The sequence below is a fragment of the Leucopleurus acutus genome (assembly GCF_964270905.1).
Source record: "Leucopleurus acutus genome assembly, chromosome: 10".
Lineage (NCBI taxonomy): Eukaryota > Metazoa > Chordata > Mammalia > Artiodactyla > Delphinidae > Leucopleurus > Leucopleurus acutus.
This window is the reverse complement of record NC_139153.1, coordinates 41,547,971-41,568,752: the sequence shown is the minus strand read 5'-3', so window position 1 is coordinate 41,568,752 and position 20,782 is coordinate 41,547,971. Positions and strand designations below refer to the sequence as shown.

The 20,782-nt window shown below is 43.3% G+C and overlaps 1 protein-coding gene and 1 pseudogene across 2 annotated transcripts; both read left to right on the top strand.

The window, feature by feature from the left end:
* Nucleotides 1–403: 403 nt before the first annotated feature.
* Nucleotides 404–4,830, top strand: FAM240A (family with sequence similarity 240 member A; the record flags this gene model as incomplete). Its single annotated transcript, XM_082847543.1, has 2 exons — nucleotides 404–552; nucleotides 4,728–4,830. Exons 1-2 carry the CDS (start codon nucleotides 410–412, stop codon nucleotides 4,828–4,830), a joined length of 246 nt encoding a protein of 81 aa, XP_082703669.1. The 5' UTR covers nucleotides 404–409.
* Nucleotides 4,831–12,931: 8,101 nt separating this feature from the next.
* On the top strand, nucleotides 12,932–17,990 carry LOC309967609 (vomeronasal type-2 receptor 116-like; annotated as a pseudogene). Its single transcript has 3 exons — nucleotides 12,932–12,947; nucleotides 17,066–17,474; nucleotides 17,621–17,990. The product of its transcript is annotated as a vomeronasal type-2 receptor 116-like (transcript).
* Nucleotides 17,991–20,782: the final 2,792 nt, after the last annotated feature.

The window sequence follows — 20,782 nt, the reverse complement described above, 5'->3', positions numbered from 1 at the left end:
CAGCCTGCCTTCTGCCAGTTACAGTTGTGGGACCACAAGCAAATTCTATCACTCCTCAAATGTCTCACCTTTAAAATGAGGAAGGGAATGTTGACTTATGGGGATGTGGTGATAACTAAAGACATAAAATGCCTGTCACACACTACTTGCTGATAAAAAGCCAAGGGGCCGTTCATCTGTAAGGAGGAAGGAAGGACAGAGCTATTTGCTGGGTGCCTGAGACACGCCAGGCTCCAGCAGGGAGCTTCTGCCTTCACATCCCTGGATCCTGTCAACAAACCAGTGTACCTCCCCGTGAGGTCCTGTGCTTGACCTGGGTCTCCCTCAGGTAAATAGCAGGCTCTGTACCTTCCAGAGTCCAAGAGAGCGTGTTCTACGGGGGTTCGGCTGATATTTTCTTTTTCAGGGGATGAACAATCAGTACGTCCGCCGGGAGGTCTTCTGCCGGAACACCTGTGACGAGCTCAAACGCTTCTGGGAAAGAGAAATTGGCAAACAGACTTACTACCGAGAATCAGAAGAGCATCGCCTGGGAAGAAGTGCACTGGCAAAGTATGTGGCTTGTCTATTTTTTATTATTGATAATTAATTTTTAAAAATAGACTTTAATTTTTAGGGCAGTTTTAGGCTCACAGCAAAACTGAGCAGCAAGTAGAGAGCTTTCATACACCCCCTCCCCCGCCATACACAGCCTCCCCTACCAGCAACATGCCCCACCAGAGAGGTGCATCTGTTACAATCCATGAACCCACATGGACACATCATACCCACACTTGTCTGTTTTTGTTTGTTTGTTTGTTTGTTTTGGGGTTTTTTTTTTTGCGTTGTGCGGGCCTCTCACTGTTGTGGCCTCTCCCATTGCGGAGCACAGGCTCCAGACGCGCAGGCTCAGAGGCCATGGCTCCCGGGCCTAGCCGCTCCGCGGCATGTGGGATCTTCCCGGACCGGGGCACGAACCCGTGTCCCCTGCATCGGCAGGCAGACTCTCAACCACTGTGACACCAGGGGAGCCCCACACTTGTCTGTTTTTTAAAAGCAAAATTGATTTCCCCAGAGGAATGCTAGATGGGCATCCTAGAGGACATAATTATTTTGATTTTCCATGCATATGGTCCTGTCACCATCTATGGTTATGGGCAGTAATTTTAAAAATTCTTTAGGACTTCCCTGGTGACTCCATGTTTCCACTGCAGGGGATTCAGGTTCAATCCCTGGTAGGGGAACTGAGATCCCACATGCCACGCGCCGGCAAAAAATAAATAAATAAAAATAATAAATTCTTCTAAGCTAACAAATGTACACTCTAGTTCTTATCTGTATAAACAGAAAAATCTCTCCTCTCTGTCACCATTTCTAGTGTGTGAGGGTTACACTAAATTTGGGGAGCAGATCAGCAGATGTATCCATGAAGGGCAATCAAGCAAAGGAGACAATGACCAATTAATTCTCAGTGCTCGTTTGGGTCAAGACACAGGATGTCCTGCGTGGTTCTAGGAGGAGGGCCAATGGGCTCTCAGCCCTCTGGTGTGCATCCCTGTTCTAGCCAAGCAAGTCGAGTGGAGAGCAGTAACTCACATGAGCAGACCAGGGTTGCTGTCTCTGGAAACAGTGGCACCTCACCACACTCACACATACTGCCTCTCGATGACTGCAGGGGGTCACCCACAGAACACAGGGAAAGACAGGTCGGGCTGTCTACCCCCTCATAGGGAACAGCTCAGCCACTGTCTGTTCACTAAGACCACAGCTAGTGTGTAGCCAGTTGCTGGTGGGACAGGTGTGTGCTGGCCCAACGGCAGGGCCCGTGACTCCATACTGTCAGTCCATGGTTGCTAGGCTGAGAACATGCATGAACTCACAAGAGTTATATTCACTGTTACCTTCCAAAACCCCATCCTGAGCCCTAGAGGCAAACCCAGCCTCTTCTACATGCAGAGGCCTGCTCAGCCATATTCCTGGCCACAGGCAAGAAAAAGCAGACTGTCCTACCTGCTGAGGCGTTGTGTTAGGGCATCTTGTCCAGGGATTCTCAGAGAAGCTGAGTCAGGTGGCCAGTCATCTGGGGAGTCCCTGCCATCTTCCTCCCCCGAGGCCAGGCCACTCAGCATGCTGCACACCAGAGGCCACACTGAGGCCTGTGCCACGTGTGTGTCCCCCAGGGCAGTACACAGAAGGCCTCAGGTGGCGTGAAACTGACCTGCGGAAGATGCAAAAACCTTGTCTCTAAGCAAGGAGTAAGCCAAGGGGTGAATAAAATAAGCTCTGAAACAAACTGTGGTTTATTAAAACATTAAAATATATGTGTGTGCAGGATCTCTCCATGCACATAAAAAAGACTGCAGGAAAGACACTTTTGGTTGGTGGGGTCGCAAAGCTCTAACTTCTTATTTATCCTTCTCCTGCCTCTTCTAATCTGAACCTGGGCAGTCTGGCTCCAGAGACTCTCTGCTCCTCACCACTACTCCATGTTGTCCCTTCATAAATTGTAGAAGACAGTTCTGGTTCATTAGGTTGCTCTGAGGCTTGAATAAGAAAATGTACCTAGAGACTTCCCTGATGGTCCACTGGTTAAGACTTTGCCTTCCAATGCAGGGGGTGCAGGTTTGATCCCTGGTCCGGGAGCTAAGATCCCACATGCCTTGTGGCCAAAAAACCAAAACATAAAACAAAAGCAATATTGTAACAAATTCAATAAAGACTTTAAAAATGGTCCACATCAGGGCTTCCCTGGTGGTGCAGTGGTTGAGAGTCCGCCTGCCGATGCAGGGGACGCGGGTTCGTGCCCCGGTCCGGGAAGATCCCACATGCCACAGAGCGGCTAGGCCCGTGAGCCATGGCCGCTGAGCCTGTGCATCCGGAGCCTGTGCTCTGCAATGGGAGGGGCCACAGCAGTGAGAGGCCCGCGCGTACAGCACAAAAAAAAAAAAAGTCCACATCAAAAAAATCTTAAAAAAAAAAAAAAAAGAAAATGTGCCTAAAGCACCCAGCATGGGGCAGGGCCCAAGGTCAGGGCTCGCAAATGTCAGGTCCCCTGCCTCCTCCACACTCCCACTTAATCCAGGATTGAATATAGCAGCAGCAAGATGCCAAAGGAAGAGCCCTCCGGATGAGTAGCAAGTCTCCCTGTGCCTCAGTTTCCTCCTTGTTATTTTTATCATAGAGAAACAAACACTGACAGAAGAGGGATGTTGGGGAGTTACTGCCTTTAATTAGTGGGGAGCAGTAGGTTGATAGTGTTGTTCAACTATATCCTTACTGATTTCTTGTCTGTTTTACTGATGCTTGAAATATGGGTACTGAAGATTTGCAGATCTATTTCTCTTTACAGATCTATCACATTTTGTTTCATGTATTTTGAAGCTCTGTATTAGGTACATAAATGTTTAGGATTATTATATACTCTTGATGAATTAAACCGTTTATTACAAAACAACCCTCTTTCTCTTTGGTAATATTCTTTGCTATGAACTCTACCTTGTCTGTTGTTAATATAACCACTCCAGCCTTCGTTGATTAGGGTTAAGATGGGATATTTTTCCACCTTTTTACTTTTAACCTATTTATGTCTTCATATTTAAAATGAGTTTCTTATAGGCAACATATATTTGGATATTTTTTAATGCAATCTGTCAACCTTTGCATTTCAATTGGATTACTTATGTCATTAACATTAATTGGTATGATTGGGTTTAAATCTACCATCTTGTTATTTGTCACCTTTTCTCTCAACAGTTATTTATTCCCTTTCTTTTTCTGCCTACTTTTGAATTAAATATTTTTAATGATTCCATTTAATCTCCTCTTTTGGCTTTTTAACTATATCTCTGTGTGTTATTTTAGTGGTTGCTTTAACATTTACATATACATCTTTAACTTATCACTGTCTACCTTCAAGTGATACATTATTTCCTGTAGAGGGTAAGAACCTTACAATCATATAGTCCCATCTCTCCGCTCCTGGTCTTTGTGTTACTATACAGAGTACAATTTGACTTCCACATATGTTATAAACGCCATATTACATCATTAACAGTTTTGCTTTGAACTGATTATCTTTTTTTTTTTTTTTTGGCTGTGCCGTGCGGCTTGAGGGATCCTAGTTCACTGACCAGGGATAGAACTCGTGCCCCCTGCAGTGGGAGCGCAGAGTCCCAACCACTGGACCGCCAGGGAATTCCCATGAACCACTGACTATCTTTTAAAGAGATTTAAATAGTAAGAAAAAAAAATCATTAATATGCACACACACAAATGTCCTTCCAGGTGCTCTTCGTTCCACTGTGCAGATTTCCATGTGGTGTCATTTTTCCATCTGCTTGAAGGACTTCCTTTAACATGTCATATGTGACAGTCTGCTGGTAGTGAATTCTTCCAGTTTTTGCATATCTGAAAACAACTTTATCTCACCTCTGTTTTTGAAAGATAGCTTTGCTGGGTAAATAATTCTAGATTGAAGTTTTTTCCCCCCTCCTGTACTTTAAAGATATTGCACTTTCAAGGGAAATTTCAGAGAATTAAGACTAGAATAGTGCTCAAACAGAAGTGAGAGTTCAAATATGTATATATTTAAATTTGCAAGTCTTCTGCATACCTTTTAAAACCTGAACACATGCATGCACACACATGCATACACAGACACCTTCAGAATAAAAAGGAAGGAAGCTTCCCTGAACCAAAAGCCATGGAGATGAATACTCCATTTGTGTATATTTTGTTTCTATTTTCAGGCTCAGAGAAGAATGGAAGCAGAAAGTGGAAACAAAGCTGAGACTACGGAACAATTCAGATGAGACAGAAAAGCGGGCCAATGTTGGCCAAGAGCTTCACTGACACAAGAGGATACAAAGCACTGAGGTCACTCTGCCAGGACAAGCCAGTGCAAATCCCTGAGTCCCTTTGCTACACCATACAGATCCCATACTATTGTTTCCCCCACCTGTAAATCCTGTGGGGATTTACCTGTGAATCCTTCCCCACTGCTGAGTGGGAATTATTAGCCAAGGCAGTCCTCTCTGCATGGGGACCAGAATATTATCCCCAATGTGTCTAAAGACGAGATTATCTAACAGCAAAGCTCCATGCAGCATACTTTATTTCCATATAATTATCTTCTAATTTTGAAATCCCAATATTTGAAATTCTAAGCACATGAGGGGGGATGATTTTCATGGTCATACTTAAAACATCGCACATTAGTTTTGCTCCACATTTCTCCTAGGAAACAGCACCATGTAATCCTTTCTCTTGTTTTCTTTTTATGAGAAGAGAAATGCACCTATCTGCAGAAATAAAAATATTGTAAATAGTCCTTAAAATAAGGTTTACAAATTAACTGATCTAATATTATTTTTCTTCACATGAATTTAATAGGCTTATTCAAAAACATGTTTATGTAGAACCATTCAATAAGATCGGGATAATTTTAATAAAACTTGGTTGCCATGCCATCACTGGTATACATGCTCTTCATTTTGTTGCTTTCTTTTAAATCTCCACATGCTGGCACTGGTTGGCTCTCTGTCAGCTCAGCTAAAGTATATCTGGCCACCCCAACAAAGTGCTTGTCACATAGATTCTGGACTTTGAAATATCATTGTCACTGCCCAGCCATCTCTCAGGTCCCCATACAGGGTTGCTGCTTCTAAAAGTGCAAACTGTAACTAGGCCTGGTGCAACCTTTCCCAACCAGGGCAAAGGAGCAGAGAGATACATGCTGTAAAATACTTGATGGTTGTAGGCAGTGCCTGCAAAGCCTTACATATTTAAGGGGCAGTGTTACCAGGAGACACAGAGAGCAAGGCAGAGGCAATTCTGAACAAAGCAAGTGTGGTGTTCCAGTCCTCTAAATGCCCTGATGTGCCCTAGAGTGCTTCCATCCACATCCCCAGGGAGCCCAGATGGGAGCCACCAGGAGGCAAGAAGAGTTGGGGGAGCATTTCCTCAGATTCCACACTCATATGATCCAGGAAACAGGGCTTGGAGCCCTGCTTCCTGCTATGGTCTCTCATTCAACCTGGGATTCAATTCAACTAATAAACCATGAATCCCAGCTGGGTTCTTTTGAGATTGATGAAAGAGGAATTTTTGTTGGGTAGAAGAGGGAAATAGGAATTAAGCAGAAGGAGAAGAAAAGACAGAGCTTTCAGGCTGAGAGGCTCTCAGAAGAAAAGGCCTCCCATCATGAACCGCAAAACGCTGCTGCTGGAATCTAAATGCAGTCAAGTGAGGCAGATAATGCATGTGAAGATTCGTTGTGCATTAATTCATTCACTGCATACCTGGCACTGTGCTGTATGACCAAATACAGCAGAGTAAACCAGAAGTGATGACTCTGGAGGCTACAGTCTAGGGAAGATGGCAGAAAAGCCAAGGCAGTAAGTGTGAGGGACTAAATAGCACTGGGAGCCACAGCAGGCAAAGGTGCCCACCTGATGTGGGACCCATTCTGGTCTAGGGAGGGCTTCTTAAGAACAGGGTAGTTAAACCCAAGTAAGCATGATCCAGTGAAGGCAAGAATCAGGGCTCAGGTCCTGGGTGCCTTGAGGGAATACATTTAGCTAAGCTAGAATGGGAGTAAGAAGAAGGCGTAGCAAGAGCTGAATCTGCAGAAATCAGCATTCAGGGCCTTGCTGGATGAGAGTATGAGCTTTTCCCAAGGGCACAGGAAGCCATTGAAGGGTGTTGGCCAGGGGAGAGCCACAGTGGCCATGGTTCAGGAGGATTACTTTGCACAGAAAGATGGAAGGACAAAGGTGGGAAGGCCAGCCAGGAGGTTCTGCAGATGCCTCCCAAGAGGTAAGAAGGCCTACACTAAGTCCTCAGTGCTCTGGCAGCAGGGACTGGGGGGAAAGAGACAGGGAGAGAAGCATGAGTGCCTTTTCTCACAGTACTAGAGGCTTGAGGTCAAAGATCAAAGCGGCAGCAAGGTCGGTTTCTGGTGAGAGCTCTTTCCTGTCTTGTAGATGGCCGCTTCTCACTGTGTCCTCACATGGTATGAGGAGAGAGAAAGAGAGAAAGGGAGAGAGGGAGAGGGGGAGAGAGGGACAGAGAGAACAAGCTCTCTGGTGTCTCTTCTTATAAGGACACTAATCCCATCACAAGGGCCCCACCTGCATGACCTTATCTAAACCTAATTACCCCCCAAAGGCCTCATTTCCAAATACCATCACACGAAGGATTAGGGTTTCAGCATATAAATTTGGGGCAGGGTAAGGTTTGAGGGGCAGGGAGGACACAATTCAGTCCATAGCAGAATGGGATGCTTTCAAACTATGTATCAAGTCCTGGACACATCCCATTTATAAAATTGACCAGGCTCAAACAGCAAAAACTTTGAGAGCTGAACTATGGTGTGGAATACCATAGGTTTCAAATTGGCCTCTGGGTAGCAAACAAGCAACAGACCACAAAAGCAAAGGCTTTGAAAAGTAATTGACATTTAAAGTGTAGCCCACAAAAGTGGGCCAGGACATGTGTTCTTAACATAAATAGATTGACTGCCTATTAAAATAGATACATAAAAAGGAGAGTCTCCTAGCCTTGTACTCAAAATGTCCAGGATATAGTCCAAAATGACTCATACCAAGAGCCAAGAAAATCTCAACTCAAATGAGAAAGGATACTCAATAGACACTTAGTACTGAGATGACACAGGGGTTGAAATTATATGACAAGGATTTTAAAGCAGTTATATAAATGCTTCAACAAGCAACTACAAGCACTCTTTAAGCAAATGGAGAAAGTAAAAATATCAGCAAAGAAACAAAAGATATAAAGAAGAACTGAATGGAACTTTCAGAAATGAATGCTACGATAACCAAAATAAACAAACAACAAAAATAACACTGGATGAGCTCAACAGCAAAATGGAAAATACAGAAAAAAGGATCAGTGAAGTTTCAGATAGTTAATAAAATTATCTAATTTTAACGAGAAAGAGAAAATAGTTTTCTTTAAAAAAAAAAAAAGAAAGATACAGAGTGTCAGGACCTGTGGGACAATAACAGAAGATCTGAAATTTGTGTCACTGGAGTCCCAAAAGAAGAGGATGCCCACTTTCACGATTTCTATTCAACATAGTACTGAACGTCTAGCCAGAGCAATTAGGCAAGGAAAAGAAAATAAAAGGTTTATCTCTGTTCACAGATGACATGATCTTATATACAGATAACCCTAAAGATTACATACACATACAAAAGAAACTGTTAGAACTAATAATAAATGAAATCAGAAAAGTTGCAGGATACAAAATAAACACACAAAACAAAATGTATTATTGCATTTCTAATACACCAACAATGAAATATCTGAAAAAGATTATGAAAAAAATTCCACTTGTAATAGCATCAGAAAGAATAAAATACTTAGGAATTAACCAAAGAGGCAAAAGACTTGTACACTGAATGCTACAAAACACTGCTGAAGGAAATTAAAGATGCAAATAAATGGAAAGACATCCCATGTTTACAGATTGGAAAATTTAATATTGTTAAGATGTCAATACCACCCAAAGCAATCTACAGATTCAATGCAATCCAATCAAAATCCCAATGGTGATTTTTACAGAAATAGAAAAACTTGCCCTAAAATTCACATGGAATCTCAAGGAACTCCAAATAACCAAAATAATCTTGGAAAAGAAGAAGACAGTTGGAGGTCTCATATTTGCTGACTTCAAAACTTTCTACAAAGCTAAAATAATCAAAACAATGTGGTGCTGCACACATAGGCCAATGGAATAGAATAGAGAGCCAAGAAATAAACTCTTGCATATGTGGTCAGATGATTTTCAACAAGGGTGGGAAGACCATTCAATAGGGAAAGGACAGTCTTTTTAGCAAATAGTGCTGGGAAAACTGGATACCCACATGGAAAAGAACGAAGTTGGACACATACCTTATACCATTTACAAAAATAAACTCAAAATGGATCAAAGACCTAAACATAAGGGCTAAAACTATAAAAATCTTAGAGGAAAACAGGGGGAAACTTTATGACATTGAACTTGACAATGATTTCTTGGCTTTGACTTGGATATGATAACAAATAAAAATAGATAAATTGGACTACATCAAAATTAAAAACTTCTCTACATCACAGGACACAATCGACAGAGTGAAAAGGCAACCCATGGAATGGGAGAAATCATTTACAAATCATATACCTGATAAGGGATTCATATCCAGAACATATAAAGAACTCCTAGAACTCAACAACAAAAAATAAACAACTTAATTCAAAAATGGATAATGCATTGGGTAGACATATTTAAGTAGAAATTCAATATAAATCTCCAAAGAAAATATGCTAGTGGCCAATAAGCACATGAAAATGTGCTCAACGTCATTAATCATTAGGAAAATGCAAATCAAAATTACAATGAGATACCACCTCACACCCATAAGATGGCTACTATCAAAAAATACAGAAAATAAGAAGTGTTGGTGAGGATGTGGAGATATTGAAAGCCTGTGCACTATTAGTGGGAATGTAAAATGGTACAGTTGTTGTGGAAAAAATATATCAGTTCCTCAGAAAATTAAACATAGAATTATCATATGATCCAGCAATTCTACTTCTGTGTATACACCCAAAAAACTGAAAGCAGGATCTTGAAGTGATGTTTGTACCCTTATGCTCATAGCAGCATTATTCACAATAGCCAAAAGGTGGAAGCAACCCAAGTATCCATCAATGAATGAATGGATAAGCAAAATGTGGTATATCCATACAATGGAACATTATGCAGCCTTAAAAAGGAAGGGATGTCTGACACATGCTACAATATGGATAAATCTTGAGGACATTAGGCTAAGTGGAATAAGCCAGTCATGAAGGAACAAATACTGTATGAGTCCCACCAGGCCTACATGGAATGGGGAAGGACCAGTTTCTCAAATAAAAAGTGAAGAGTGTACTGAGTAGAAAATAATTAGTCCCCATAGATCCAAGGGGACCATGACCAAATGGCAAACACCCACAGGACCTCAACAGACCTCCTGTTGGAACCCAGTCACGCTTCCACCCTTAACTGTTCTGAGCAGTGTCTGCCCAGAGCTAAACTCAAAGAAGTTTCTTTCTGGCTATTCCTCTCCAGATCTGTGGTCCCCACAACAGCCACGCTTGTACCACAAAATCCTGTCCTGACTCGGGTTCAGAAGAGAGAATGGCACAGATCCAGCGGACATTTCCCCAGGGTGGGGTGGGGTGGGGTGGGGCCAAGGAAGAATCCATTTCCTTCCAAGCATCTGAACTAATACCATGGAGATCTGAGAGCTCCAGGGGCCACCACTGCCCTCAGACTGGAAAGCCTAACTGCTAGGAAATGAGAGGGAAGTAGACACCTGGTGAAAAATATAGGGGTGACAAAAGCACCCTCCATGGTTCTTGGCAGTCTTCCACTCCCAATTCTGGTCCTTCTCAGGGTCTGGCCGCTTTCCCAACTTGGGCTCCCCGAGGTACTGCTGCATCTGAATAATAAATTCCCTTACTGGGGCTTCCTTCGGGGCCCAGTGGTTGGGAATCTGTCTGCCAATGCAGGGGACAGGGGTTCTAGCCCTGGTCCGGGAAGATCCCACATGCCACGGAGCAACTAAGCCCGTGCGCCACAACTACTGACCCTGCGCTCTAGAGACCACAAGCCACAACTACTGGAGCCCGCACACCTAGAGCCCGTGCTCCGCAACAAGAGAAGCCACAGCAATGAGAAGCCTGGGCACTGCAACAAAGAGTAGCCCCGCTCGCCCCAACTAGAGAAAGCCAGCGTGTAGCAATGAAGACCCAACGCAGCCAAAAATAAATAAATAAATAAGGGAATTTATTTATTTATTTTTAAAAATTTTAAATAATTTATTTAAAAGTTTATTTACTTAAATTTTTAAAATAAATTTATTAAAAAATTTTAAATACATTTATTTTAAAAAATTTTAAATAGATTTATTTATTTATTTTTGGCTGCTTTGGGTCTTCATTGCTACACGCGAGCTTTCTCTAGTTGCAGATAGCGGAGGCTACTCTGCTGCGGTGCACGGGCTTCTCCTTGTGGTGGCTTCTCTTGTTGCTGAGCATGGGCTCTAGGCACATGGGCTTTAGTAGTTGTGGCGTGCAGGCTCAGTAGTTGTGCTGCATGGGCTTAATTGCTCCATGGCATATGGGATCTTCCCGGAGCAGGGCTCAAACCCGTGTCCCCTGCACTGGCAGGCGGATTCCCAACCACTGCACCACCAGGGATAAATTCCCTCTTTTAAGCTGCCTGCACATTTCTCTTATTCACAAAGGTTACAAATAATATGGATTAAAAGGAGATTTCAGAGTCTGCATCAGGGAATGGGGCTGTTCTTTAGAGACAGGGCCTCCTACATCACCTGTAAAGTCTGCTGGGACCTGAGGCCCCAGATGTGAGCAATGCTCTAGAATGCCAAGTTACACCTCTAGGGGAAAGCATCAGTCTGAGAAGTTAGGTACTGGGTTACTTACTGGGAGGAGAGCACCCAGAATCCACTCAACTCAAGGACTAAATTCTGCAAAAAAACCCGCTCCCAGTTCTATCTCAAGGGCAGCCGCATAACCTGGGGTCTCCAGAGCAGTCCCGATTTCAAATGTGCTGCCAATATCTGATCCCGTGTCACCATTTTTGGTGAAGAAATGTGGTCATCATAAATATACTCCAACAGGAGTCTAAGAATTTTTCAAAGACATCTCTCTTAGATTCTCCTTGCTCAGCAAGTTAAGTACTGTGCACTCACTGGATAAAGGATTTAGTGATCAGGAAGCTACTGGATGGGGGAGCACATATTCCACAGGGAGCAGGGAGCTGGTGCTGTTTGTTTTGAAGCCAGAAAGCCCCTACTGTGTTGGGCTAACTTTCCATATAACATATTAACTATACAGAAAGAGAATTCTACTGTGCATAATTCTGGCTAGGTAACCTTAGTCAAGTTATTTAAGATGTGAGCTTCAGTTTCCTCGTCTTTATAATACAGTTAATAATTATCTTCCTCATAAGTAAAATACAGTGCCTGACACATAGTAAGTTATGGTAGGCAAACAGATGGTGCAAATGGTGGTGCAAAACAACTGAATAGATTGCTAAGCTTCTAAGAATGATAATTTCTAGAATTACAAATGGGCTTCAAGTGAGTGCACTTAAAGGCTGTTCTTACATTTAAAATTTCAAAATCAAAGCATTCCTTCTTCTAAGATTTTTCCAGAAGGCTTCTCCACACCCACCCCCATCTTCCACCACCCCCCAATCTCATTATTTCCATAAATGTTGCCCCATTCATCCTGTTACTCAGATTAAAACGTAGTCACCCCATCTCCTCTCCTTCTCTTAAACCTTCCATCTAAGCCACTCACAAATCCTGCCAGTTCTACCTTCAAAATTCACAAGGTTTAGAATCAGACCACTACACCCTAGTTCAGGGGTCACAGTAATTTTAACACAATTAAAACTTATCATCTTTATACTGCTTAATTTATAAGCGAAGGTCAGAGTCTCCCACCCTCCCCAAGGTCACCTCCTCCAGGCAGTTGCTGCCCCCTTTCCATGAACGATGGCTCACGCAGGGTGGGTACAAGGGAGCTGGGTTGATGGGTTGTAGGTCACTCAGAAAGCTTGGTGGAAGTGGTACTTTTTAAATGGAGTGTGAAACACAGAAGGAATTCTATTCCCAGGTCACTGCTCAGATATTCTGGAGCACTACCTCCTCAGGACACTTTTTAGATACTGTAAAAGTGGTTATCTTAGGACCCTCTGTTCTGATGTCTATCTGGTCTTCGAAATGGGGGATAGAGACTTGGCAGAAATCTTGGCAGATTCCATGCTGGTCTCCACCCAGCAGAAAGAATGACGAATTCATGGTCAAGGAGGTGATGAGTGGGAAGAAGAGGTTTTGGACTTGGAGGTCCCATTTCCATAGGGAGAGGTATTATGGGTGTGCTGGCAGGTGAAACAGTCTGTGAATGTCTCATCTCTGAGTATTAAAAAGGGATGTCTCTCCTTGGAAATACCCAAGTGTTGCTGACTGGGTGGGGCTCTATCCTATTCCCAGGCTGAATATGCCCTGAAGAAATTTTTATTGATTGGTGTGTTTTAGTTTAGTGTTTTTGTAAAGCACATCAATGTAAGCAGAATGAAATTCCTCTTTTAGGATTGATCATAAAATCAGCTTGTCATGTCTGCCTATATGGATGTAACTCATCACTTTTAAAGCTCCAATGGAATTCTCTTCTAGGAAAAACATGTGTTTTTGGAACGTTGTTTAGTCCTTGAAAATAACAGATGTATGACATAGGATTCGTTTGTTTAAGGTCAAAAAAGAGCCTTAGGGGATGAATCAGGCCTTGAAACTCAGCTCTCAATCCATTCTTCCCCAGTGGCTTGGTGTCCTCTCAGAGATCTGAATAGTCCTAGTTGTTGTTCCTTGGAAATGAGCAGACCCTGCTTGCTCTTCTCTAATCTATGGAAAGGTCACCAGGATAATGCATCCACTAGGCTGGAGACCAGCTTTGGGAGAACTTGAGAAAGGAAGGTTCCAGCTACACAGTATGGCTATGGGGAAAGGGTAAGATAAGTTAGGGCCAGAAAGACCCAGGACCCACCTCAGGGGGCTCAGAGGCTGAATGTGAAGGCAGAAACCTTGGCATCTGGTACAGCCCTAGGATCTGGAACAACACTATATGTTATGAGACACGAAACTTATCTGTTGGATGAATTGAACGGAGGGTTTGCACAAGCACACTGCTCTATGAGAAACTCCTCAACAATACCCCATTCACAGCAGGGCAGAGGAGACTGAACAGTTGTCACCCCAGGCTTACTTCCTCCCCCTTTTAGCAGAGAACTAGCTCAGCTTGTCTGAATTAGTCCACATAAAACAGGCTGATGTCAGTGGCTAAGCTTCAGAGGCTTCTTTTTACAAGGGCACTTCCTGACCAGGAAGATTTCATAATTTCATAATTGTCCAAGTGTTTCCATTCGGCCTATAAAATGAAGGGCATTACAGGGGTGTGGTGCTTCTGGAACCTTCTCACATGTGCCCAGTCCATCTGTGCCAGGCCTGAGCCCACCTCTAGGTGTGCTCTGTGGCTTCTCTGCTGGTAGTTTCTCACTAATAAACATAATTGTATATGTATGCCCTGAGTCACTTTACTGATGGGTGGTCCCTGCACCTTGTTCATGACAGTGGCCCCATTCAGATCCTCCCAGCCCCAGAAGGCTATCTTGGAGGACAGCTCCAGAGTCTACGGAAGACTTAGGACAAGAAGAGGGAGGGATACAAAGAAGGCAGAAAACGAACCGAGGGAAGTAAAACCCACAAACGAGAGAGATAGAATAGTTTTTTGGAAAGAATCATGCAAAGGGTTTAGAAGAATTTATTCCTGATCTAATACATCTGACTGACAGGCCAGCCAAATGCATTTCGTTTGATTCACACAGCAGTTAATTAAGCCAACTGTGAACGGGACCTCAAGCTGCAGGATGAAACTCTCCTACAGTATTGACTCAACCATGTACCCCAGGGTCCAGGATCCCGCCAGCTGAACAAATCCCACCAACCATGACGTATTTGTACTCTAGAAAGCCAGGTGGCTTTCCCCTTAAGTCTCCATATTGACCTTTCCTCTTGGCCCGAGGCATTAATCCAGATGGGCAGGGTGTATTAGTGACTGCAGACCCCACTTTCTCCTGTAAGGAGGAAGCCTAGGCAGATTCTGTCATCCATAACAACCCTGGCCTGTGAGCTGAGGCTGCCCTGAATGCCTTCCAGAGCCGAGGTGGTGTCGTTGGTCACTTCAGCTGAAATCAGGGACGAATTTTCACACCACCTTTTCTAATTGGACGATTCCCATTGCGGGGAAAATGCCCTCAGGGTGCACATACATAGTGAGTAGCCTCATTTTGAAGAGCTCTTGGCAGTTGTCTGAGGGCTACAGGAGCCACTGGTGGTGTTTCTTTAAGCACTCAAAGGTCTCTTATGACACCCCCAAGATACAAGTCACCTACAGGCCTGATAGGATGGAGACAGGTGTCTGTATCCAACAGAACCATGAAAGATTAAGTCTTTCCCTTCTCTGAGTTTCCCTAGCATACTTGGAGAGGTGTGTATAGCCTTTGATCCCTCTTGGGGAAAGGGAGACCTCTGCCCCGCCCCTAAGAATCTTTCTCCTTAAAGGAGCTTCAGTGAGGACAGAGGGGGATGGAGGGATCAATATCATGTCTCACTGAAATGCAAATCAGAACTACTATGAGGTATTACCTCACACCAGTTAGAATGGGCATCATCAGAAAATCTACAAATAATAAATGCTGGAGAGGGTGTGGAGAAAAGGGAACCCTCTTACGCTGTTGGTGGGAATGTAAATTGATACAGCCACTATAAAGAACAGTATGGAGGGTCCTTAAAAAACTAAAAATAGAATTACCATATAACCCAGCAATCCCACTACTGGGCATATACCCAAAGAAAACCATAATTCAAAAAGACACATGCACCCCAATGTTCATTGCAGCACTATTTACAATAACCAGGTCATGGAAGCAATCTAAATGTCCATCAACAGACGAATGGATAAAGAAGATGTGGTACATATATACAGCAGAATATTACTCAGCCATAAAAAGGAACGAAATTGGGTCATTTGTAGAGACGTGGATGGACCTAGAGACTGTCATACAGAGTGAAGTAAGTCAGAAAGAGAAAAACAAATATCGTATATTAAAGCCTATTTGTGGAATCTAGAAAAATGGTACAGATGAACCAGTTTGCAAGGTAGAGAACAAACGTATGGACACCAAGGGGGGAAAAGGGGGATGGGATGAATTGGGAGATTGGGATTAACTTATATACACTAATATGCCTAAAATAGATAAATAATGAGAACCTGCTATATAGCACAGGGAACTCTACTTTGCTGTACAGTAGAAACTAACACAACATTGTAAAACAACTATACATCACTTTAAAAAAAAAAAGCATGTCTCATTGATTTACTCCTGGTTTGCTGGTTTCCTGTGGTGGCAATCTCGGTGCTTTATTAACATTATTTTTGTAGACTTTTTAATTCTATCCTATGTTTTCTGATGGATTCTTGGATGAAAGACTCAGGTAACATACACTGATTATCAAGTGCATAATTTATAAGCAGAAATTTAGGTGTATAATATGTAAGAGACACAAAGGACTTGAAGCAGTGTAGGTAGACAGATATAAGTTAATAAAAGTGAGCCTGTCTTATTATGTCAGTTTATGACAGATAACATTAAAACCTGGAATAACTGTGTGCCTACTTTTAAAGGAATTTTGTGTTATTTTAACTCAGTGCTTAAATTTGGGGCTCTGGAATGAATTAACAATTTTCCACTGAAATTAAACTTAATTAGGCTTTTAACTTAGGAGAATTTGCCCCAAATGATGTTTATGGTTTTTTTCCTCTTCTGATCTTTATGTTATAAGCATTTTCAAATTTAAAGTATAATGAATATGCGTATATATGTGATCAAAATTTTAACTGCTAACATTTTGCCATGTTTGCTTCACTTATTACTGTTCCGCAAATGTTTTTGAAAATAAATTACAGATATATTGACATTTCATTCCTTAGGTTTCTCTGAAAAGTTCTCTGAAAATATGACATTTTCCCATATAACTAGTAAAAAATTATCACACCTAAGAAAACCAACAGTCATTCCTTAAGCTTATCTAATCCTCAGTAAGAACATGTTTCTCAAGAATAAATTACTCACCTAAGGTGGGGAAACATTGTGATCCGGGACATAACCTGAAGATATAATATTTATATCTCTAAGAATCTATAATAGTTTCCCTGTGAAAAGAAACAAAATAGCTCCCTTACACATAGGAAATGATAAGTGACAGAAGATTTCATTTTCTCCAAAAACCTTTAGACAGCATCAATGGAAAATTGTAAATTTCATTGCTATTGTCTGAATGTGCATCAGGATGGACAATATGCCCAAAATTCCCAAAGGGGACTCCTTTTCTTGGGAATTAGTAGGAGTCCCTGAACTGGAGACACTGCACATCTTTTCTCTTCTTGTCAGATACACACCAGTGTGTGAGGTGTCCAGATCATCAGTACTCAAACCCAAATCAAAACCACTGTCTCCCAAAGAAAGTGACTTCCCTACCTTATCAAGACCCACTGAGGATGGCTCTGGCCTGCACTGCTCTGTGCTTCTCTGTTCTCACAGCTGTGGTCCTTGGGGTCTCTGGGAAGCACAGAGACACTCCCATCATCAAGGCCAACATCCAACCCACAGCTACATCCTGCTCACCTCCCTCTTCCTGGGTTCCCTCTGTTTCTTACTCTCCATTGGCCTTCCCAACACAGGCATTTGCATACCTCAGCAAACAACATTTGCATTTGTGTTTACTGTGGCTATTTCCACTGTTTTGGGTAAAATCATTTCTGTGGTTTTGGCTTTCAAAACAAAGGGAAAGGATGAGGCAGTGGTTGATATCAGGAGCACCTGACTCTGTCCTTCCCATCTGTGCCTTGATCCAAGTCACTATCTAGAACCAGATTGGGACTCTCTCCTCCTTTCATTGAAATAAACACACACTCTGACCCTACACACATCACTGGTTGCATTAAGGGCTCTGTCACTGGCTTCTACTGTGTCCTGGGATATATGGGATCCTTGACCCTGTGGAGCACTGCTGTGGCTTTCTGGGCCAGGAATCTACCTGACACCTTCAATGAAGCCAAGTTCAAGCATGCTGGTGTTCTGCAGTGTCTGGGTCACATCCTTCCCTGTCTATCACAGCACCATGGTGGCCATGGAGATCTTTTCCATCTCGGCCTCCAGTGCAGGACTACTAGGCTGAATCTTTGCCCCCAAGTGCTATATTAGTCTTCTGCTGAGTCCTGATAAGAACATCTTGCAAGGGATAAGGAGTAAAACAGGTCCTAGAGCCAATAAGCATTCCAAAGATTTAACTCATGGCTCTCAAATAGACGAGTAACAGACACATGAAGATGAATCACCATTTTTATAAAGACAGTGAATCAAAGCCAAATTTATAATTTCTCTTTCTCAATTAACAAAGATTTTTTTCTATGTTCTGTAGTATACCAGGGGCACAGCCATGCTCAGTCAGCAGTTCCTGAAACTTCAAGGTCATCTTGGATATTCTGCTCACCAACATTAAATCTGTTATCTATTTACAAGAACTTCATTTTACCCTCCACTTCTTGAATGAATTTTCTAGCCTATGCACTGATAGTTGGTACAGTCTACCAGGTGGTCTACTATTTTAATTTGGTCCCCAAAACCATTAGGCAGCATCAACAGGAGTTCATGTTCATCCTTAAATAAAATGGTCTTTCACATACTAATTTGGGGACTTATTCTGCTATCTCTTCTTCTAATATATTTAGTTTTATTTTTACCTTTTAACTATTCAGTTTATCTGGTGCTTGTTTTTGTGGTCTGTGGAGGAAGCTATACCATCCCTTTTCATGAGAGAGAACTGGAGGGCATGTGGTTTGTTACCTGCCCTGAGTGAGTTGGGTCTACATGACCAGAAAGGTCTAAAGTGAAAGGCTGAAGAGGGTTTGGGGCCAAAAGTCCCACCTCTGGGGAGGCCCTACATGATGACAGGGTACTTTATAAGTTGAAGATGTCACAAGCAAGGAGGGAATAGAATCTTAGCTTCCTGGGAGCCTGGGAATCCTGTGGGGTCTGTGCCATCCAGGGGCCAGTTATAGGACACACAAGATTAGAGACACACAGAGGCTCATCAGAGGGAAGAATTTCCTGCATGTCAGAGCCACCCAGCATGAGAGATAGAGGTGGGAGAGATGGGATCTGCCCTGAGCTCACACTGCCCACCATCTGGAGTGACAGGAACATGCAGGACGTGAGGGAGTTGGAGGGAGTCTCTGAATTAGCCCAGGGCAGGGAGGATGAAACCTCACCAGTTATATTAACAAAGAGAATTTAATATAAAAGCATTAACCAGTTATGTGTTTTTTATTGCTGCGAGAGCAAACTGTCACAAATTTGGTCACTTCAAACAACACAAATGCATTCTCTTTCAGTTCTGTAGGTTAGAAATCCAACACGGCTCTCACTGGGCTGTGTTCCTTTCTGGAAGCTCTAGGAGAGAATCCATTTCTTTGCCTTTTCCAGTTTCTAGAGTCTCTCACATTCCCGTGCTCCAACACTGCCATCTCCCGGGCCATTCCTCGGTGGTCACATCTCCCTCTGATTCTCTTCTGCCTCCCTCCTCAACTTCTAAGGACCCACATAATTAGATTGAACCCACCCAGATAACCCAGGATCAGCTCCCCATTGCAAGGTCCTCTGCCATGTAAGGTGACCTATTCTCAGCTTCCAGGGATTAGGCTGTGGACATCTTCGGAGAACAATTATTCTGCCTACCACACCCAGCAACTGAAGAACTAAAAAGGCAAAAAAAAGAATGCTCGAAGTTATATAAAGCAGCTTCCTCTCCCTAGGGCTGGAGGAAGAAATGGGGGAGGCTAAAGATATGAAAATATAGAAACTTGGAAGACGGGCCCTATGGGGAAGGAACCCAGAACTCTGAGAAGGGGGTGCCTCCCTCGGGCAGCAAGAAAAGAACTGCTGTCCCTCACAAGGTGGAGGAACCTATGTTTCTGAGGCAGAAGCTATCACTGTGTGCTGGATTTGTAACTCCAGTCAGAAGGTTGTCTTTTTTTTTTTTTTTTTTTTTTTTTTTTTTTTTTTTAGAAGGTTGTCTTAACAGGGAAAAAAGGCACACTCCATTGGGGCTGTGGCCCTATATGCTCCTGATGAGATCTCTGGCCACTCCTCTCCAGGCAAGGATAGTGCTTTAGGCTGTCCTTTTTAGGTTACAAAGGTGCCGTTTCAGCCAACACTGGCCCTACCACGTGCTTGAAACTAAGCTGTGTTGTTTCATTTGGTGGACATTCCACACACCCAGGTAGCTGACCCTGCTGAATAATGCCTTGCGGAAATAGAGGTTTTAGGATGAGAACTACTTCTCCTTACTGTGAGGGATGCTGCCACTGGGGAAAGGCCACAGTCAGGACAATGACATTGGGACTGGTGCCCAACAGGTGCCCTCCAGGCTCCCCGGCCCAGCCACGTGGTAGCAGTAAAGCAGTTTAGAAGACAAGGGTGGACGGGGAAGGAGATCACCACACACCAACTAAAAAGCTGTGGACGCAGAAGTGCTTAAAGAAAGCAACCAGCAGGCTGTACAGACTGCCTCCCGCTCAGGCCAATTGTCCTAAAGAGCCTTTCCAATGACAGTGTGGGGGACTGAGATACGCAACCTGGAGCCTGGGGCAAAAGGAAGTTGACACGCAGCAAAGGCGACCCCTGGTGTTTTGAGTGGCAGTTGCCTGACAGTCACGGCTCAGCATACCCCATGTGAGGGCCAATTCACTTGGCTTCTAACTGGGCATAGGTGGACGATGAGAGACCAGCTCCCCTTGTGTTGCTCCTCCCCGGCACATGTGTTATGGGATAAAGTGGGCCCTGCCCAGCAAGCACCTGTTATTAAATGAAACTGGTACATCCAAGAAAGAAGTAAACCAGCCATCAATGGACTCTCTCACCTGCATGAACGGGTGAACCTCAGACGTGGGGTCTTCAGTACACCAAGGTACCAGAGGATGCCTGGGCCCGACGCACAGTCAGCCCAGTTATATTAAACGGTCCACTGTGGCTGGGCAGCCACGGGAAAAAGCCAAAGCATGCAGAAAGGAAAAAACTCTGCCTGTGGACAGAGATGCAGACTGGTGC